The sequence below is a fragment of the Oculina patagonica genome, chromosome 13 (genome assembly GCF_052425735.1).
Source record: "Oculina patagonica isolate OP01 chromosome 13, crgOcupat, whole genome shotgun sequence".
NCBI classification, from domain to species: domain Eukaryota; kingdom Metazoa; phylum Cnidaria; class Anthozoa; order Scleractinia; family Oculinidae; genus Oculina; species Oculina patagonica.
The window spans coordinates 19,592,103-19,614,500 of NC_135770.1; the positions used below are offsets into that span (position 1 = coordinate 19,592,103).

The window sequence follows — 22,398 nt, forward strand, 5'->3', positions numbered from 1 at the left end:
TACCAAGGACATTTTAAAATGCTGCATACTTTTCGACGAGCGGTTGACGTGACCACAAACTGATACAGCCAAAGCACATGGAATATAATTGATCGATGATGGCGCAAAAAAAATGTACCTTTCAACCTGATTTAAGTGTAGTGGTGGTTGATTAACTTACCGATCGTCTACGCCTGATTTATCACTTCCTGTTGCCGTCTTATTTTCCTGGACAGGGTACTACATGTACATCGAAACATCCTCTCCCCAAAACGCCGGCGATAACGCAAAGCTTGAGCTCTCTGTATCAGGAAATGGAGCACTATCTTGTCTCAAGTTCTATTATCACATGTATGGGGCCACTATTGGAACTCTCAATGTGTTCAACGGAAATTCGGTGGTATTTAGCAAGTCAGGAAACCGTGGTAGCTACTGGATAGAGGCAACAATAACCATTTATTTGGATAGCACTGTAAGTTTCAATCAGTATCAAATGTCATTTGCCCATAAAACATTGCAGTGAAACGTATAGAAAAAATATTAACATTTATGGGATCCCGGGTATGGTATGCGCGAATTGAAAGTTGGCTTCTTTTAATTAAGACTATTTAATTTTACTTTCAGATAACATTTGAAGGAATAGCAGGATCTTCCTATACGGGAGACATAGCCATTGATGATGTCTCCATTACCAATGGAAGTTGCATTAATCAGACTGCAGCACCTCCATCGATCCCGACAGGATTCACACAAATGCCTAACGCTTCTATTCCCACTTCAAGTCCAGCTGTAACATCCTGTAACTTTGACTATAATTTATGTTATGGATGGCAACAGTCCTACTCAGATGTGTTTAACTGGACACGTCATACAGGTTCAACGCCATCTTTCGATACAGGACCCTCATCGGATCACACAACTGGATATGGTAAGGTTTCTTCATCTAACTTGTAGGTTCGAAAAAAGTATGTCGCTTTTTTGTAACTTCACTTTTTACGCTTCGAGAACGAGCAATTTATGTTTAAAGCTGTTACTATCTTGTCGTTTCTTTTGTTTCGTCTCGGGTTACTTTTAGATGATTAGTTTAGCATCTGCAGGCTACAATCCACGCCACAATTCTTGGGACACTTGCCGTTTTTTCCACTTAAAACAGGGAAAAAGTCAACAATTACCCCCCTGCCCCATTGCAAAGTTGTGTACCTTGAAAAAACAATGCCTTCCGTTGACGTCTATTTTGCAGCATTGGTTTTGGGGGGAGGGGTTCTCCATTTCTGAGAATTCGAAACTTAATGTCACGTTATGATTGTTGAAATGAGTGTCCCAAGCAATTATGGCAAGGATGTGTAGTACGATGGCTAACGTGACGCAGTACATTTGATATGGTGTTCGCGCGCGAAATTGCGTTGAGACGATAAACTTTTGGAAATTAAAAGGCTGGCTTATTGATTGACAAGTTCAGGAAGCTTCAATTTTTGTCTTGTTTTCCTGGACAGGATATTACATGTACATCGAAACGTCGTATCCCCGAGTCGCCGGTGACAACGCTAAGCTTGTGCTCTCTGTGTCAGGAAATGGAGCACTATCTTGTCTCAAGTTCTATTACCACATGTATGGTGACACTATGGGAACTCTTACTGTCTTCAACGGAAATACGGTAGTATTCAACACGTCCGGAAACCATAGTAACTTCTGGGTAGAGGCGAGAAGAACCATTTATTTGGATAGCACTGTAAGTTTCAATCAGTATCACATGTCATTTGCACACAAAAAAGAGAAGTAAAACGAATAAAAAGTCTCAATGAATTTATCGAACCTTTTAGAAGGCAGGATATAACGACGATTGTAAATTGCTCATTCATTAACACAGATTAATAGAAACATAAATTTAGTACCCTGTACGGCAAATTAAAAATACAATAAATCAATAGAGATTGAATAAATAAGTAGCTGTGTCAAATGTGCGAGGATACAGAATTTGAATCCCGATACCACGAGCTTGCGAGGGAAATAGGCTTCTTTCGATATAATAAAATTCAGCTTGGTAGCGAGGCCAAGAGGACACAAACAAAAGAAATTCTACAAGCATTTTTATTCATTTCTTTTGTTTATGTCCTCTAGGCCTCGCTACCAAGCTGAATTTTAATATGTCGAAAGAAGCCTATTGCTTCAAATTATAGGGTTCAAAATTAGTAAGAAAATGAACTTGGTGGGGATCGAGAAAAGTTCGAGTTAGCAGAAGGTTTCAGTTATTGAGATTCAACTGTAAAAATAGAGTCGCCACCCAACCATGCCAACGGCTGCAAATAATGCCACTATTGATTAGATAGTTTCAGTGATTTTCAATCGCCTTGTTTAAATTTAAATCCAGTTATTTTATCTTATATTTAATCAGATGGTTCTACATAAGCATAGCGTCAGCAAAGATCAGCCTATATATTTGTCATTTAATGACCCAAAACGTGTAGACCATTCTGATCTCTTGCATGTGCATAGGAAAAAGGACAGCGACAACAGCCACTACAAACAAACAAACAAACAAACAAGAACCTTAAATGAATACTTTTTTGTTAAAAAAAATGTATCTCAAAAGTGGAGATGAAACAATTTTGTTTTGCTTGGTTCAGAAAACAAACAAGAAAAAATGATTTGTTTTTTATTAAAAAGAAATCCTTAACTATAAATAACTTCAACTTCTGCCTATGAGTTTCTTCTCAGCGTCATGTCGGTCGTATCATTTTCTTCTGAATCGATTGCACTTTAATGAGCATAAGCGCTCATCTGTGAATAAGTTGGGTGTTTATTTTTATTCACCTCTGTTACACCAAGACAGTTATAATTAGCCACCCCCTCCAGGCGAGGGCTTATTTTTTAAAGACCTTTTTACGGAAAAGTTTAGGGTGCTGAGGCTTAACAGAGCTTTTGTAGTATGCATGAATTAGAGCTTAACTTCCATTAACTAGAACTGTTTTTATTTAACTTTCAGATAACATTTGAAGGAATAGCAGGATCTTCCTTCACGGGAGACTTAGCCATTGATGACGTCTCCATTAGTAGTGGAAGTTGCTATGGTCAGACTGCAGCACCTCCATCATTCCCGACAGGATTCACACAAATGCCTAACGCTTCTATTCCCACTTCAAGTCCAGCTGTAACATCCTGTAACTTTGACTATAATTTATGTTATGGATGGCAACAGTCCTACTCAGATGTGTTTGACTGGATGCGGTATACAGGTTCAACGGAATCTATCGATACAGGACCCTCATCGGATCACACTACTGGATATGGTAAGGTTTCTTCATCCAACTTGTGGGTTCAAAAAAAAGTCTGCAGCATTTTTTTCTAACTGCACTTTTTACGCTCTCAGAGTGAACTGTTTATGGTTAAAACTGCAACTATCCTTTATGTTACTCACAGCGTAACCTCTTACAATTAACAATTATTCCATTCGCCCTTGTTGGATACGAGGTGGTAAATTATAGCCAACGAGGCGCGAAGCGCCGAGTTGGCTATTAACCCCTCGTATCCAACAAGGGCGAATGGAATAAATGTTTTATTAAATTCTTTTTGAATCGACTAGAAATTTCATTTTGATGTAAACGAAGTGATAGTATAAGGAGGCGCGGTGTTCACTTCTTGAGTTAAATGAAACACGCGAGGAAAGCGAGTGAGACGGCTAGCCTATTGATTGACAAGATCAAACTACAATTGCTGTCTTGTTTTTCTGGACAGGATACTACATGTACATCGAAACGTCTCCTCCCCGAGTCGCCGGTGACAACGCCAAGCTTGAACTTTCTGTATCAGGAAATGGAGCACTGTCGTGTCTCAAGTTCTATTATCACATGTATGGGGCCAGTATTGGAACTCTCAATGTCTACAACGGAAATGCGGTAGTATTCAACGCGTCCAGAAACCATGGTAACTACTGGATAAAAGCGGAGATAAACATCTTTTTGGATAGCACTGTAAGTTTCAATCAGTATCACATGTCATTTGCGTGTAAAACAGTGCAGTAAAACGAATAAAAAGTCTCATTGCTGCGTCAAACCTTTAAGAAGGTAAGGTATAAGGACGATTGCCAAGTCCTCATTAACGCAAATTTAAAGAAACATAAATTTAATACGGCAAATTACAAATACGATAAATTAATAGAGACTGTACACATCAGTAGCTGTGTTAAATATGAGAGGAGCATGCTAAGTATTGAAGGAGAGACAGTCTTTGAATCCCGATACCTCGAACTTTCGATCGAAGGGAATTGGTCCAAGTTATAGAGGTTAAGAAAGAGGGTAAGAAAATGAACTGGAGAGGATCGAGAAAGGCTCTAGTTAGCAGAAGGTTTCAGTTATCGAGATTCAACTCTATTACCTTTTAAAAAGCGACAATATTTTTTTAGTAGAGTTGCCACTTAACCATGCAAACGTCTGCAAATAACGCATTTTTTGATTGGATCGTTTCAGGTGCTTTTCAATCGTTTCGTTTTAAACTAAATCCAGTTAATGTATTTGATAGTTATTCTGGTGATTTTATAATAGCGTCAACAAAGATCAGCTATAAACTTAATGTCAGTTAATGACCCATAACTTGTAGACTCCTGGACTCTTGTGCGTGGGGAAAAGGACAGTGAAAGGAACCATTTTAAACAACCAACCAAACAAACAAACACACAAAGAAGAACCTTAAAATGATTACTTTTTTCTTAAACAAAGCTTCTCTATAGCCGAGATTAGATAGTTTTTTGTTCCTTCTTTCGGAAAACAAACAAGAAAAGAATGATTTTTGTTAATAAAAAAACTTCAATTTCTGTTTATGAGTTTTTTTCTCGGTGTCATGTCGGTCGTGTCTTTTTAGTCTTAATCGATCGCATTTTACTGAACAAAAGGGTCCATCTGTAAGCACGTCTGGTATTTATTTTTGTTTCACCTCCGTTTACCATAAAAGCATATCTAGCCATCCCATCTAGGCGGGAAATTTTTTCAAAGACATTTTGAGGGAGAAGGGGCGAAGGCCTAATGGAGCTTTTATAGTATGCATAAATTGGAACTACAACCATCGTCAAAAGTGTTGGCACGATTACCAAAATAATCCCTTTTATTTTTTTCTTTGTTCGTGAGCGGGCGGTATTCTACAAATCCTGCTATCTGATTGGTTCCGGGAGCGGGCGCTATTCTCCAATCCGGCCCGCACACAGCGGGCGGTATCCGTTGCGAGATGAATCGTCGAGTGTGTTAACTGTGTTTTCCGCGCGAAATCATTTTGCAACGTTGTACGAACGTTTGCTCTGCAAAACCGAAATAGCTGCTCACCAATCGTTGTAAATGTGAAAGGACAAAATAGAAGTGGAATTAAAGGCCTCGAAGTTCTTCCAAAGACGAGTATTCATTTCTTTATCGTCAAAGTCGAGTTCTAGTTTCGTAGTTTGTGGTTGTTTGTACATTTCGCAATCATTTTAACGCCATTGCGGTAAGCTGCACCGGTATAACTTCAATTTTGAGAACAACGCCTTTTATGGGCCACTTTTTTGCCAAAGCAAAACACTAGTTGACATCATTCAAGAAAATGAGATTTTTCAATTAAAAACAGTCAAAATAATTCTCGCAATATTGTGCCATACGTCCAAACTACGCATTTCATTCAGTTTCACTTTCGCACTGTTTATCGCAAAGAAATTCTGCTGGGAATCAACGCAAAGTTTATTAATTCGTTAAATACAAGTGTGTATAGCTGTACCGAAACTGTCTTTCAGTTAGATAGTATTTTTAAGTCAGAGAAATTAACATCCAACGAACAGAATTCCTTTCAAAACATTCATCGGGGAAGCCGAATCGATATAAAAGTGTCCGGAGCGTGCAACTTCATCATTATATTTGTGCAACGGCGTTTTCACAAGTAAAGTTATTTTTAGCAAAGTCTTTCCCGCGAAAATTACTGCTTCCGATGAAGTCAGCTACTAAGTTGCGAGGAAATACTGATATCATCGCTTGAAATACTGTCAGAACACTCTGGAAAAGTTTCCTCGCATGTATCCGCTATGTTAACTTCCTTGGTGGACCAAGTACTTTAGTTACGTATCGACAGTCTATTACGAAATCGCTTGTGATTGGCTATCCAAAACCAATTCGCGGGAAAATCCTATCTAAAAATAACTATACTTGTGAAAACGCCGTTTCACAGACGCAGTATGGAAGTTGCACGCTCCGGATAATAATGCTAGGGCTCGATTTTAGATTAATGTTATATTTACTACTTCAATTTCTTTTATATAATTATTGAACCTCTTCAATGTAAATTTAATATGTTGAACCTTTATGTGAGTACGGTTCATTTTAATAAGCAAAGCGATTTTATTCCGAATTAAATAACAAACAGCATTTTACTAATTACAATCTTGCTAATCCGTCGATCGACTCAACATTGAAATGACGCGCAAATACAAAGATTTTGTGACACAATCTTTCTAGGTTTCTTTTAAAGACAAACTGAAAATAGGAAAAAAATAAAAACGTTATTCACCAGCCTTGGTCGGTCCGTATTGGGAAAAACTGTGTCCTCGGTCTTGGAACCGCCCTCGGCCTGCGGCCTCGGGCGGTATCCAAGACCTCGGGCACAGTTTTTCCCAATACGGACCTCCCGGCTGGTGAATAACCTATATGTCTCCCCCCTCCCCTTCTCAATGTTGAGCTCCCGAACATATTGCACATACAATCCTTAGCCATAATGGGTTCAACATTGAAAGGGGGGAGGGGGACCTCGTAAAATGTTTGCATGTGTCATTAAGAAAGTTTAAGCGTCAAGTATCTGCATTTTTATCTTTTAAGCGTAAGCGTTCCAACTACTTCTGTCTATGGTTGTAGCTTTTATTAACTAGAACTATTTTTATTTTACTTTCAGATAACATTTGAAGGAATAGCAGGATCTTCCTACACGGGTGACATCGCCATTGATGATATCTCCATTAGTAGTGGAAGTTGCTATGGTCAGACTGCAACACCTCCATCATTCCCGACAGGATTCACACAAATGCCTAACGCTTCTATTCCCACTTCAAGTCCAGTTGCCACATCGTGTAACTTTGACTTTTATCTATGTTCCGGATGGCAACAGTCTTACTCAGATGTGTTTGACTGGACTCGTCATACAGGTTCAACGTCATCTATCGATACAGGTCCCTCATCGGATCACACTACTGGATATGGTAAGGTTTCTTCATCCAGCTAGTAGGTTCGGAAACATTCTGCTTTATTTTTTCTAACTTACCTTTTACGCTTTAAGAACGAATTATTTATGGTTAGAACTATTACTATCTTATTCTTTATTTATTACTTTGAGATAATTAGCTTAGAGACTGCAGGCTTGTACGATGGCTAACATGTGCCACAGCACGCTTGATATGGTGTTTGGGCGCGGAATTGTGTAAAGATGATTAAGGTTCACATTAAGAGCTAGCATATTGATTGACAAGTTCAACAATCTTCAATTTCTGTCTTGTTTTCCTGGACAGGATACTATATGTACATCGAAACATCCTCTCCCCGAGTCGCCGGCGACAACGCCAAGCTTGAGCTTTCTGTATCAGGAAATGGAGCACTGTCATGTCTCAAGTTCTATTATCACATGTATGGTGACACTATTGGAACTCTCAATGTCTACAATGGAAAAGCGGTAGTATTCAAATCGTCAGGAAGCCACGGTAACAACTGGATAAAAGCGGAGATAAACATCTTTTTGGATAGCACTGTAAGAGTTTATCAGTATTAATATCAGTTTCCTTACAAAAACAAGCTGTAAAATATCTAAAACACCGTGTTTTTGAGACGATCTTGGCATAAGTTGAGTGTCTTTGATTTCCTTATTAACAAGATTCGAGTTTATAGAAAACAAATTTAGTCCAGCAAATGTTTGAGGCTAAGCCATTTAGTAGCTGTGTGAAATATGAAAGGATCATGCTAAGTGTTAAAGAATTTTTCATGCTAAGTATTAAAGAAGGTTTTTCCTTTTGAAAAAAGTCAAATTTTTGTTATGAATGCAAACCTTTGTATGGGTGTGTAGCAAGATTTACTATCCAGCCACAAATACGTCTGTAAATATTGTAGTTTTTGAATACAAACCCTTCTTTTGTTTATTTTTAGGTAACATTTGAAGGAATAGTAGGTTCGTCTTTTACTGGTGACTTAGCAATTGATGATGTCTCGATAAGGAGTGGAAGTTGCTTTGGTCAGACTGCAGCACCTCCAGCGTCCCCTGCGACAACCACATATACGCCGCCTTTCTCTTCAAATTCAAGTAGTTCATCCACTAAGAAGCCTACTTGGTATTCAGTTCCATCGACCTCTAAGCCTTCAAATTCAAGTAGTTCATCCACAAAGAAGCCTACTTGGTATTCAGTTCCATCGACCTCTAAGCCTTCAAATTCAAGTAGTTCATCCACTAAGAAGCCTACTTCGCATTCAGTTCCATCGACCTCTAAGCCTTCAAATTCAAGTAGTTCATCCACTAAGAAGCCTACTTGGTATTCAGTTCCATCGACCTCTAAGCCTTCAAATTCAAGTAGTTCATCTAGTGTGAAGCCTACTTCGCATTCAGTTCCATCGACCTCTAAGCCTTCAAATTCGAGCAGTTCATCTACACACAAACCTTCTCTGCCTACATCTGGCTCACAAGGTATTCATTATTCTTTGTCCCTAGCTTCATTACTAAAAAATGGCTTATTTTTTGTGTAGATGTTAGTATGTTTGTTTTATAACGTTTTCTTCAACGAGAGCATTTTTTGTGCGAGGAATAATAAAGTGAGAGGAATCAGATGAAGAGAAATAACTATGGTGAGTTAAGAAGCGAGGTTGATTTTGGAGATTTTTTACAGTTTGATGGACCAGTGTGTGCATGGTTGACGGTCTGGCTTGACACGAAGGAAATTGTCAAAAAAACAAGCAACAAATTATAACGCTTAACCGGTTTTTTGACTATGATCTGCAAATAGTTAGCAAATAGCTTTTCAAGGCGGGTCCAGAAGAATTGAGAACTACTTTAAAGAAAGTAATAAGAGAGGCTCTGATCTATTTACAATGTACTGTTCAGATTACACAATATCTTCGCCGAGTGTGTCTTTCAGCTCATCAAAAAGTTCGCACGCGCGTTGAGCTTATCATTTGCTATTATGCTTTTTTGCTTTGCGCTAATAGTTTTAAAGCAAACTGATTATTTTTTCTCTTTCTTTTAATGCAGATTGTTCAGATAAACCAGGATCTTTCTTGAACTGCGCTTCCCTTCCTAATTATGGAAATTTTTGCTTAGCACATTATAATCTGACAAAAGAGTATTGCGCCAAGTCATGTGGATTTTGTGGAGGTATTTGTTTTTTTATTAAATGGTAACAAAATTATATATATAGGGAACTAAATTGATTCATTATTTTATTTACCACCGAAGATAATTCGTTTGTTTAGATTTGGTAGTATACAATTTTCTCCAATGATCTAATACTTTCTTTTCGGCACAAGAGTGAAGTGGATAATAAGGCTTATAGTTTTGAAAATGGGTTTCTTAAGGATACATAGAGTAGACGTTTGATGTTGGACATATGGACTCTAGAATTAAATAAAATGCAAAGGGGATATAAAAAAAATGACTCTACTGAAAATGTTGTGGCTAAAACACCAATTTTACTAAAGATTGTTAGAGTTTTTTTATCAGTACACAAAAATACCTCGATCCGAGGGTGAATCAAAGTGGTATTTTTCATATTTCTAGATGAATGCTTTGACAACCCTGTCTTCGCACCTCTTTGCTCAAGTCTTCCATCGTACGGGAATTTCTGCCTTGCTCAGTCAAACTGGACAATGAAGAATTGTCGAAAGTCATGTGGCTTCTGTAGAGGTAAGGTTCCTTAAGTTTTGGTTATGAGAAATTGTTTATCGTCTACTTTATTTGTTTTTTATTTGTTTGTTAATTGTATGTCTATTGTCAACTCTACTCAGTTGGTCATGACTTCAAGCAGCTTTACATTAAAATACGCACACGTAAAATGTTTAATGTTAAAAGAGTTTCACCAAAACAGTAACTTTAAAATTAAAGGATATGGACGGATAATGGCGGGTAGAATTGTAATTATCATCATCATCATCATCATCATCATCATCATCATTATTATTATTACTATTATTATTTGTATATCAATATCTTCTCAAATAAATTGAGTCTTATCAATGCTTGCATAATAACAAGTAGAGAAAAGGTCCACTTATCGTGTCATGGCTAAAATGGGAGTCTGGCTTTGAATATGGATCAACGTTAATGGTAAATAAAGGTGACGGGCCTACACGACTCCCACTTTCGTGACATTTGTACATATGCCGTTCTATACTAAATTCGGTCTTTCGACCTTATTTGCTTCTGACTTCATTCTGATGGGCACTGTTTTATTCGGAGGCATTATGTGTTGAATAGAGGCGGGAGATTGTGGCTAAGGAAATGTCTAGAGGTCATTAGTCCGCGCTGCGTAGTTTCCCGTTTGTAGAGTTCAATGACACCCCTAAATCTGTACTCTGCCACATGTTGTGTTAGTTCTGTTTGTTTCGGCTCATTTCTGTTTGCAAGATTTGCTTTAAGCTCTCTAAATGTTCGCCCTGGAAGGACAAGATCTGAAATGCTCCGTGAAAATGTTAACTACTTGCATTTTATTGATGCCAGGCACGGCATTTTAATCAATACTGTTGCAAGATGAATGGTGTCTTATCACGGATTTATCTTTGTCCGGCTTCGCCAGGGACTGTTTCTGTTTTACTATGAAAAAGCTGAAAGTTGGTTTCAGAGAGCTGACATTCTGTGTTGCAAAGGTTATGCTTCTTGCATTATTATGATCGAGCGCTCTGTCTTTCAAGCTCGATGTTTAGGATTTTATACCTCTTTTGTTCGTTGCGTTACGTTGGCACCACGTGATTCAAATATAAATTTGAAATCGTTCACGCGCAAGTCCTGCTGACTGTTTTGCGTTTTGTATATGCCACTATATGGTTTAGTTCAGGCAAGACCATGGTTTCGATCCTCCATGTGGATCTCATCAGTTGCCGGTTGTATTTGGTTCTCTTAAGTTGCTAACGCAACTCGTACGTGTGCGAGAATGTAAGACATTCTGCGGCTTGGCACAAACTGTTGGTGATGTTAACCCTTCAGGGGCGGATCGAAAATGTCTGGTTTCTATTGGCTAACACAGCTAGCCAATGTCATTGTGTTCTTTTCGATCCTCTTGTGTTTGAAGCTTTAGTGTGTTTCTTCGACGGCATTTTTCTAGCTTTTGAGCACTCTGTGGTTTGTTTTTTAGCGTGGAGATGTTTTTGCAGTGTAGCACATGTTCGTTCTGCAAACCCCTACTAATAAACGGGATTGATGCTACGAGTTGTGTGCGTATTTTCCTTTCTTTCCACTACTTGATGTCTGTTGAGTTGTGGACCAGTGTGTGCGTGTGTGTTTTTGAATAATAACAAGTAGAGAAAAGGTCCACTAATCGTGTCATGGCTAAAATGGGAGTCTGGCTTTGAATATGGATCAACGTTAAATCTCATCCTTTTCTAGCAAAATAAAGCTAATGACCCTATTGAGCCACTAAGGTCCTTTAAAAGACAGTGTTTTACTTATGGCCTTGCAAGTATAAAAAGGTTTTTTTTTTTACATTTGGGAATAGTATAAAATATATATACATCTTATAATAAACCAAGAACGAGGTCCCTACTAGTAGAATATCGGTCCGTGGTCTTCACGGTACGGGCCGGACGCAGCAAGATCCGTACAGGAAAGACCGAGGGCCGATATTCCACAAGTCAGTCCAGAGCCAACTTCGTTTATAAGAGATTTATTATACAAGACTGAAAGAGATTATTACAGACATAACCGTGAAATGGAAACTAATAAAACCGAGTTATGACCGAGGAAGCAACAGGTATTCGAATAGAATTCCCAAACGTTGTTTAACAAACCAATAAAAGTACGAGAAGGTTTTTCACGGGAGTTAAGTTTTTTTTTTTTTCACTTCCGTAAGCCATTACAATGCACGGATTCGCCTGGGATCATTCGGGACAATACCCGGTCCAATTTATTTGACCAGCAATAAAGCAGTCTGATTGGTTGATTTTAGTTTTCGGCCCTTTGACTACCTCAGTCATATAATACGTACCTTTAAAGCACAACTATGTCAAAATGCATATGTAGCTTCATACTTCATGTACTATAAAATTTACGTTTTTTTTTTTGTTAACAAGATGATCTTCCTACTACCAACGCTTTCCAACGAAGTCTTTCCATATCCACTATTGCTCCTGGAACACCATCAAACGAGGAAAAACAAGAATCAGTCATGATGGAAATTCGTGACTTTGATATGGAAAAGGTAATCCTTTATTATCATTCTTAATGTTTGTTTATGAAACTGGAGCCTGCAATGTCAGGATTTGAACGAACTAGCGCGGTTCAAGGGCTCTCTTAATTCTCCTTTAATCGTGTACGTGAAAAGGTTAGGACATTGGTTTACACTGCTATACTTCTGCAACTCAAGTAAAAGTACGCCTGGGCAATGAGCCAGTGCGTTTGGTCTTCAAGAAGACTGTTTTTTACCCTTTTGAGATTGCTTGTGACCTCTTCTAGTATCAATATGTTAAGGGTCTAAAGGGAAGACCCGTAATTAAAGTTTATAGCTTTGTGCTTATTTACTGTTTTAGTTGCTATCACTATAAGTTTGAAACCTGTTTTGATTTAATTTTTGTTTCCAGGGCTAATGAGTTTGCTCTTCTTTTCACATTTTTGTGTATTTTGTTTTAGTGGGACCAAACAATGGAAGATGACTTTAAAAGAGAAGTTGCAAAGGTGGCTACAGATTACTGTGCCGCTGACGCATCGCAGTGTCAATCAACTTCCACAAGGTAAAGCAACAACCGCAATGCATTTATACAAAAGTCCAAAGACAAAAACTACCAGCACAATCCGCTCAAATATTTTAAGGTTACACTAACCGTACATGTATAAAGTTCGAAGATTCGAAGATCAATATAACGTCTTGGTCCCGCGCGCGCTTGCCTGCTTTCTCGCGTGATCTTCGCGAAATAATTATCTCTCTAACGGGTCTGTCACTGTGCCCCTGACGAGAATGGCAGACTTTCTGAGCTTTGACATGACAACTATCTACTCCGATCCAAGAAAACTTATTAGTGAGTTCACTTAATTCCTTAGTTTAAATTACAATGATAATCTACCTGAGCGAGAGAATAAAATAAGGATAACAGGTCGCTACCAAGTAAACACCATAGTCAGTCATTTTCACAGACGATTTTCTGTGTTTTCGGTTGGTGCAGATTGCGTCTGTTACTTACTCAAACATGACTATAAGGAATTTTCTTTACCACTTAGTCAGTAAACCCTCTAGTCAGTCAGTCTTATGGATGGTTTTCTGCACTTTGTCCTTCGTCTGCTCGGTCTGTTTTTTCAGATCTTCCATGTGCTTATGCAGATGTTAGGCTGTTCACTTGACAGTTCATTCGGATCGTTATTGCTGCAGTCTTCATCCGTTACTTGCATAAACAGTAAAAGCCGAAATATTAAAACCTACTGAGTTCTGAAACTTTTTGGTTTTAATATCATAAATGGCATCCCACAGCGTTGGAGCTATTCCATCACTAAAACAAACCAAACAAAAAAACGCTCAATTTTCCGCGCATTGGCTTGTTATTTTTTGGTTATTTCTCCGTTGAAAGCTGGTACCCACAACTGTGTTGCACGGGGATTACACAACTATATCTTACTTTACTTTGCCAAAACGCGAGTGATGAATGTACTTCATTGCAAATCTTATTGCTAATCCTTTCATAACTTTTGTCTTTCCAGTTCTCGTCGGAGGCGGTCGTCTGACGACGTGGTATTTTCAAGCGATATGGTTCACATTCTTCCAGGTTATCCAATGCAGTCACCTGATGATCCGGAAATAGCTTTGTTAGCGTTCTATTTAAAACTTCCCAAAGAGCTGTCGGATAATGTCGTTCACAAAGACGCCTTAAAGGCCATTGTGAAAAGAAACATGTCGAGTATTGGAGAATCGATGGGTAGTACCATCTTAAGCGTTGGTCCGTTACCCTACATCACAGAGATTTCTGAACCCACCCACTCTGCGGCAGATACGTTTAAAGGAGAGGAAGATGAAGAAAAAGACGACAAATCCGACTCGAACAGCACTATAATAGGAGCTTCTGTGGGTGGTGGCTTATTGTTCATCGTCATCATCGCTGTTGTGCTGGGCTTCAAGAAAAGTAACAGGTACGAAGCTGCCCAAAATGTTAATTCTTTAAATAATTTTATAGACTGCTTGCAGTCTGTTTTTCTATCATTCGTAAGTTAGTAAGGGAGTCGATTAAGACACGCGAGGAAGGATTGGGGCGAGACAAGAGTGCGCGCGCGATTGGATCGCACGGTCTCGTCTCGCCCCAAGCCCCTTCTCATCCATCCGCCAGTTCAACCAGTTTGCTCGCGTTCCTGATTTGCAACAAGATTTGCTCAACTTTTAAGTAACGAATGTCAGATTTTTTTAACGAAATGTATTTTGATCTATAATTAAATTTCTCCCTAAGATTTCGCTCAAAAAGACGTGTGCACAGCACAGAAAGTGTCCGCGAAGGCGCTGTTGAAGACAATGAAGCCATCTACGAAGCACCAGGTGGCGGTGCCACTGTTAAAAGGGTGGCCAAAACCGCTTTTGTGGAGGAAGCTGTTGAAGTCAAATGCGATAATCGTACTCGTTCATCCAAAAATGAACCTACCAAAAAACTCGAAGAGCACCACCCGACAACAAGTGTAGATGTGCACGCCCCCGCCAGCCAATCTGATGAAACCACTAGTGATAGTCCAGAGGAACAGAAGAAGATTAACAACGAGGAAGGTCCTAACAAGAAAGTGAGAGGAAACGTAGTCGTTGTTTAAGCATTCCACCGCACACCCAAATGTTCCCATCTTTCAGTAATGACAAACAGGAGGGTCTCAATGAGGTTAGCCATTAGCCGCAAAACAGCTAAAAAATTAGCCGTTAGGCGTAAAAATTAAAACATTTTTACCGTTGGCCGTAAAAAATACCGTAAAAAGTTCCAGCAACTAAAGTGAAGGTCTTACGATCTCTTGTAGAAGTGTTGGAAGTTCTGCCGAATGTGTCATGGCACGAGTTGACAGGCGTTTTGACAGCTCTGGCTGTTGCTCTGTATCTCTTTATCTTCAATTCGATGGCCCTAAGACCTTCAATACGTTTTAAACCAATGGCTACTCCTGCCGTTAACCGTAAATGCCACATCCCCATTGAGACCCTCAAACAGGGGACCAGTCCGTTATTGTGTCGTTCGATGGCAACGGCAATGTTTTTAAGTTCATTGTTATATTTAGTTATAAAAAATAATCTCGTCAGTCAGATTTATGAGGGAGTAGCCTACCCTGAAAGGTATCCCTGCACTGCGCTAATGAAACACATTTTACATTAGCCAATACATTCCAGCCCCGTAGTCAGGCGAAAAGTCTCTCTGAGGCAATATCAGAAAAAAAATCAATCTTTTTATAGCCTTTTACAAAAACCTAAAAAAATGCTAGTCTTTTTCCGTGGTAAGTACCACGGTTCGCCTGTTACTAGCTACGGCCGTGTATTCTTAAAAAAGGACACTGTCAACCGAGTGTCAGAAACAAAAGATTGTGTTTTCAAATTATGGAGCTATTGGGCGTTACAGTGTGAACCAGAAAACCGTGAACACTTTACTCTATTTTGCACATGTAAATTTCTGCAGAAAACCATCGAATAATAGCTCAAACTGCTGGGAATTACAAACAAATTGACAGAGAAGAAACAGCAGGTTATTTTTCGTGAGTAATTCGTCAACTATTTCCTCTACTTCCTTGTTCACGGTTTTCGCTTTCTCAAGGTAAAACCACTACACGCAATCTGGTGAAAGTTACCTCACCAAAGCTCCGTAATTTCTGTAGTAGAGAAAAATGGCAATGGTTGTCGCTGGTCCTTTAACAGCCGGGTGGTGATTCCCAATGCAATGAAACACCTTGCATTCGTATTGTTAAACGTTTGATCAGTGTAGCAGAACTATTTGCAAATTGTTCGTTACTAGGCGTTTCATAAGTAACATCTTGTAGATAAGCATTATTACGAGTGACTTGATATCTAAATATTCTCAAAATGTGGTTTCTGCTATCACTATATCCTCTAAGCTGACAAAGAAACCTAAGATGTAACATTTGGGACCCAAGTTATCTAAGGTATCTGTCACTATGAACGCTTTTTTTGTTAATGACCTAAAAACACTATGAATCTTTGCAATCAATTTATATTACAGTTATATTATGTGAATTTTTTAACCGAGGGGTTCAGTTAAGGTATTATAATCCTTATGGATTTTGTGAACCCATATTGCTTTTCCTTTAGACTAACATCTGCCCTGTTCACTATCAACTACTTATTCTAGTCGAAGTGTTTACGAATATTTACGAAAAGTAAAAATATTGCTTGCGTAGTTTTGCTAGCCTTAAATCTTTGTCGATCTACATGGACTATGCTTCCTATCAGAAGCGTATCACCTTTCCTTTGTCGGTCTTCGCCCTTCGTTTCCTTCAGATCAACTCGATTTTCTCTCTGCGGAGTCAGCCTAGGCTTTTTTCTAGGAACTATATTGCCGTTCTGGTCAAATTTGACCTCGCAAAAATGTAGTTTTCGCTTACATAACATGTTCGCGATGTTTGTTTACATGGTGGCGAGTGGCGAGGTTTTCCCTGAAGCACTCGCGCGATGGTCGCGCGTACGATTAATTAGTCCATATTAGGAAGTAAATTCTGATTGGCTCCCCGCGAGATTTAAAACTCCCCAGCTGTGGCCACGAGCTATACGCTTCTACGTGATACGCTTCTGTTCTTATATAACCACTCTATGATAAATAGGTGTTTTGTGTATTTTACAATCCACGTGACTTAAAGGTAAAAGAACTTAAAATAATTGTCATTTGAGCTCAAAGCTACTGGTTATAGCTTTAGAGAGGATATAGTTTTTAATAACACAATAAAATGTATTTTTTTTATATTGTCTTCATCAGCCTGTTAAGTGTTACTCAATAATCAGTAGTTTCGTAACTAAAAATGCATGCAGCATTGAGGTGAATTTCCACTGACGCGCTATTTTTTACGTGCGTTTACGTGTGTGAAAAAATTAGAAACAATGTATGAACGAGTTGCGTAATTTTGACAGAAAAATTACACACACAAAGAGAAAGATGTCTAATCGAATCTTGGTAGAGACTTTCGCCTTTGTGGCTGAGGCTTGCTCACTTTCCTTACAAATGACACTTTCCCCCAGTAGCATTATCTGTAATCCCAACGTTGGGTGGAGTGAAACAAGATCGACCCCAAAGAACGACTTTAACGGTCTTGAACACAGAACACGTATGACAAATCTGCACAGATCGCACGTTGCGGTAGCGTGGTTGAGGCTAAATTGTCACCGGTCGTCGGTTTTTACCAAGGGGTATAAATTTTCGTGATCCACAAGATGCAAGTTTAAGAAAAAATTCAAGATTTCATGCGAAATGGAACTGAACCATTAACACAGTATGAGGCATTTATTATTGGCATTCTCTCCTAAACACCCAGACCGAGATCCGAAATTTACATCCCTAAACGATACGACTAACATGTTTCACGTGGAAGTCCCCCAGCGGGGCGTCTATATGGTTCAGTGTGCTAACCTCACTTTAATACTCGCAGGATTTATTACAAGCGCGCGCACCCACTTTCATGCTGATCCGATCGTACTGTTTGTTTGAAGAAACTGTAGCACTACTGACGGGGTGAATAAGGGGAATCAGCCTCCACATTACTTGAAAACTTTCTGTGGTAGTTTCACTGCATGAAGTGAAGATGTTTGTTTTTTTTATGCCGATTTCTTAAGACGTTACCTATCACTGCTTGTTTATACGAAGGTAACGTTAAACATCGATATAATGCCGCTAATACAATATATCTGTGAAAAAAATAAATTGTCCTAAACGCCAACATAGATTCAAGGTCAACAAAAGATCGGTGATCCGATGTTAACTTTTCACAATACGCACTTCAAGTCAGAAAGAGCCCGGAATCCGGGCAAAAATTCTCGGCTTATCAGCGATCCATCGTATTTTCAAAACCCGCAAACTTGCAGAAGTCCGTAATCCGTGAGCTTTGTAAGGCCAAATTCGTCGATCCGCGAACCTATTCAGACTATTCACTCCCCTCGCTACTCGTTACCTTTCAAACGCATTTTTTCTTTTTGCTAAACGATTTAACGTTCTTAGATATATTGTAAAGGACGCTACACACGTTATCTTCTTTACTTTTGGGAACTGACCTTTACATACGTAAAATAGTGAAAATAAAATATGGTTTGCGTCTGTGCAAAAAGTTGAATGTGGTCCAAGTTTTTCGCAGTTGTAAATTATGGCTACTAACTCAAAAGTATGATAATCACAATTGTTGGAGTGAATACAAAAGATATTAAAATAGAAAGCGAAAAATAAGTAAGACACCATACAGGGAACTTAGCAACACACGACAGTGGTTGGTAGTTGAATGCCTAAGGAAAGGGTTGAATCGTCAGAATTTAAAATTTAAACACGATAAACAGCCCAGGCAATGTCAGCTTTATGGAGGAATGTAGTTTGTCTATTATTATGACTGAACAACTGATACATTCCTTAGTCATAAGGCTTGACAATTTCAATTTCACTTGATTATTGTTGTTGTTGTTTTTTTTTTTGGGGGGGGGGTCATCGAACAAAAATTGGATTTCGAGGGGGGGCCAGGTAAAAATTTCCGATGAAGAAGGGGGGGCCATTATAAATAACAGTGACTATCTGTCAAATCCCAACAGCCCCCCCCCCCCCCCATAAAAAATGAACGGTCCCTTATTGTACTTTAGTTATTCTTTTTAAAGTGATGAGGACTGATCGTCGTGTATGTCATATTCTGAAAACATTGTCCATAATTAGGCGGCTATAATCACAGACATGTAAAAACCGTAACACGACGAGGCCAAAGGTGGTTCGCAAAAGTTCAACAATAACTTCTCAGCTCAAAAGAGTTTGTCACTGGGGACTATTTTGTTATTAATATCCCAATAGCTTTCTCATTGATTGCAGCTAAGCTCGCCTTCAGTCATTCAGGAGAGTTCGTTTGCCGTTATGTCTTACAATCGGGTACCCTTATTCATTGTCAATGGGGAAAGAATGCTTATCATACCAGCTCAAAATATTGAAAACTAATTAAAATGTAAATATACAAAATGATAGTTCTTGCCTCTGTTATGATTGTCTATAAAGTATTTTTGAACGCCTGTCCTGCAAGCCTTGTGTAACAAAGCAAAGCAAAATACTGCCTTTCATCCAATGTGAAAAGAAGTGCTTCTTTTTGTCAAGACAGGGATAATCACAGTCCTTGCACAAATTCTTTTCGGATTGCCACCACACCACAACTGAACCAAGCGCATCCAAAGGACATAACGCCTTCATCCATTATCCACTTTCCATCTTCTTCGTCATACCACTCCACAGAATCAACAGCTTGGCTGTTATGCCTTCCTCCGAAAATATAAATCTTCCCTTCAACTCGACCCACGCCTCCGGCAGCTCGCAGACAATTGACATTTGCCAGTGTACTCCACTGATCATCAGGAGGACTGTAAATCTCACAGCTGCCGAGAGCTAGTGATGACGTACCTTGAAATCCACCAATCACGACTATCTTGTCTCCTAACACTGCAGCGCATGCGTACTTCCTCTCTTGTGCCATGGGACTCGCTTCAGTCCACTCTTTGGTAGCCATGTTAAGGCTTTCAACTGTATTTAGCGAATAGTTATCGTTTACGCATCCACCAATGGCATACACGTGGCCTTCAAATTCGACTGCGCATAATGCCTTGCGTGCATGCCTCATTTCTGGCCCCAGGCTCCAGCTGTCGTTCTTAGGTTGGTAGCACTGTACTGTGTTAAGGGCCTGGAAGCCATCTTTCCCGCCAAATACGTAAATCTTCTCATCGCACGTGACTGCTGCTGGTGCAAATGTTCGCTGCACTAAGTCGGCCACTTGACACCACGTGTTTGTTAGCGGGTCAAAGCGTTCCACAGGGGACCCTCGAGGGTAGCCGCCAATGCAGTACAAAAATCTTCCACAAACAACTACAGCATGTTCATTTCGGTCTGAATTCATGTCTGCCAGCTGATGCCAGGCTTTCTGTTCGGGGTGATACGCCATTACACTCTTCAGTGATTTGCCTTTTGACAGGCCTCCTGTAGCAACAATTACCGGCACTTCTTTTTCCAGGCATTTTCTAGGCTTCAAATTTCCACTGCGAGCTCCTTCAGAGTCTTGAAAGACAAAAGCATTGAGCCCATCAATAAGAAGCTTCATGCATGCTACATTGTTGTTTACGAGTGTTTCTCCTTCGATGTGATCTCGGATGTATTCTTTGGACATCGAGAATAGTCGCACTTCACCAAACAACTTCTCAAAATAACCCTGACGTTTCTTCACATCGTGTTTGACCCACTGCAATACGGCTTCATACACCTCCTCCTCTCGACTTACTACAATGTTGTCATCCGACACGAGAGCCTTGAGTAATTTGTAATTCATTTCTAGAAACTCCATCGCATTCGAAACCTGTGCAAAGTTGTCGCGAATCATTCTTGTTGCAGCGAGTTGAAGTTCAACACAGTTGCAATGCACTGCAAAGTCGTACATCAGAAGACAGTTTGACACTGAAACCAGAGTTCCTAAATATTCCGTCGCCTTTTGTTTCAAATCGGGAATAATCAAATAATCGGCGGCCATAATCAATTCCTTTACATTGAACTCGTTCAAGGTTACCATTCCTGTATAAATGTAGTCTAGCAGATCTTGCATGATATCTGGACATAAGTCAAGCTGAACTGAAGAACAATTCTTTTCCATCATTTCTGTGGTGAACAGAGCCAGGAAATACTCGCTGGCGGCCGCTAAAACGCCTTTGTGAGCTGGAAATTCACGATCCTTGATGAGAAGAACGACATCGCACAAAATGTCGTTTCGTTGTTGACTGGCAAGTTTGGATAATAGCTGATTTCTGTATTTCTCAACGTTCACTTCGTTTGCTGGCATTTTCTAGCTTTGTTACGTCCGGCGTTCTAGGTCTTGAATAACAATTCTTTTGTTTATATTATCTAGCTGGCTTTCATCGCATGTGGTAACAACAGGTTTTAACACGTTGTTTCCAGAAACAAAATACCTTTGGCAAATCCTCGCCTCAATTACATGGCAGTACATGGGGCACCAGTATTATTAGCACTTCAGAAGTGTTTGCCGTTATTCAGTGTTTATTAAAAAACTTTCTCCTTTTTGAGCTAAAACTGTTTCAGTTTCTAACGGCGGAATTTTCCCATCTTAATCACGCTGATTGTTACCGGCGTAATGTCACTCCTTGACAACCTGAAAAAAAACCGTTTATAACACCTTTAACTGCTGATGGTTTATTTAAAGAAAAATACTCTACACAATTCCTTTGGACTATGATCGATCGCTGAAGCATAAATTAAAATAACAAGAAAAGCAAAGTTTCCTTGTGTTTCCTGTCCTCGCACCAGGCTCCTGACCACGTTCTTTTTCATGCTATCTTTAATCTCGTTAACTCCTGCCGTTTCGGAAGTTCATTCTGATCAACCTAATGTTTTTATAAAAGATCTTAGGGGCAGTTCCACCGTGGTCAAACGACAGAAATATGCAAAAAATAAGAAAAGTACTGCAAAGATAAGGTTTTAATTTTTTACAGTTCAAAGTTCGATACATACCGATTCGATTTAGCGCCCGGGGCGCTTATTTACTTTTGGCACCTCAAGAGAGGGCGCTTAATCGAGACAGGGCGCTTATTCGGGACAGGGCGCTTATTTAATTTTTTGAGAAACAACCAAAAGTTCAAAACAAAACTTTAATAAATATTTAAATAACTAACAAAAATACAAACTGTAACAGTAAAAAATTGTTAAAAGGTTAGTTTCTTTTAAAAGAATTGTTCATTTTAGCAGTAAATATATACATGTACGGTATGATGAATGTTGATGAGTTTATCTATTCGACGTCGATGACTTCAGTAGAGGCAGTTATTCACAATAGGAACGCTTATTACAATAGAGGCGCTTATAAGAATGGGGACGCTTATTAGAATGGGGGGCGCTTATTGGAATAGGGGCGCTTATTGACAAAAACACATTCGAAGGGGGGCGCTTATTCGGAAGGGGGCGCTTATTGGAAGGAGGGCGCTAAATCGAATCATTACGGTAACCGGTATCCTAAGGGTTTACTAAGTTTTTTGGAGCTTTACTAAAAAAGTTCTACGTGTTTGAAAAT

At 39.3% G+C, this 22,398-nt stretch overlaps 2 protein-coding genes across 3 annotated transcripts in view; one reads left to right on the top strand and one right to left on the bottom strand.

Annotated features, from left to right (window-relative positions):
- Window positions 1-223: 223 nt before the first annotated feature.
- LOC144634545 (MAM and LDL-receptor class A domain-containing protein 1-like) lies at window positions 224-17,071 on the top strand. The gene is made up of 14 exons (XM_078493535.1): window positions 224-451; window positions 604-907; window positions 1,473-1,708; window positions 2,963-3,266; window positions 3,712-3,947; window positions 6,874-7,177; window positions 7,484-7,719; window positions 8,112-8,643; window positions 9,205-9,327; window positions 9,730-9,855; window positions 12,234-12,361; window positions 12,790-12,890; window positions 13,849-14,274; window positions 14,586-17,071. Exons 1-14 carry the CDS (start codon window positions 224-226, stop codon window positions 14,932-14,934), a joined length of 3,633 nt encoding a protein of 1,210 aa, XP_078349661.1. The 3' UTR covers window positions 14,935-17,071.
- Window positions 17,072-19,113: 2,042 nt separating this feature from the next.
- The window catches only part of LOC144634567 (kelch-like protein 7), an 8,670-nt gene continuing 5,385 nt past the window's right edge, over window positions 19,114-22,398 (bottom strand). Inside the window, exons 3-4 of one of the 2 annotated variants that reach the window (XM_078493570.1) lie at window positions 21,284-21,483; window positions 19,114-21,188 (exon numbers count right to left, since the gene is read on the bottom strand). In XM_078493570.1, the coding sequence (XP_078349696.1) occupies window positions 19,447-21,156 (1,710 nt within the window). In that variant the 5' untranslated portion in view covers window positions 21,157-21,188; window positions 21,284-21,483 and the 3' untranslated portion in view covers window positions 19,114-19,446. The remainder of the gene's footprint in view (window positions 21,189-21,283; window positions 21,484-22,398) is intronic. The other variant, XM_078493571.1, reaches the window with a different exon arrangement.

Coding starts and splice junctions, on each gene's coding strand:
- LOC144634545 (XM_078493535.1), top strand. CDS start 224: ATGTACATCGAAACATCCTCTCCCCAAAACGCCGGCGATAACGCAAAG. Junction 3,267..3,711: donor GGATCACACTACTGGATATG/GTAAGGTTTCTT, acceptor TTTTCTGGACAG/GATACTACATGTACATCGAA. Junction 3,948..6,873: donor ACATCTTTTTGGATAGCACT/GTAAGTTTCAAT, acceptor TTTTACTTTCAG/ATAACATTTGAAGGAATAGC.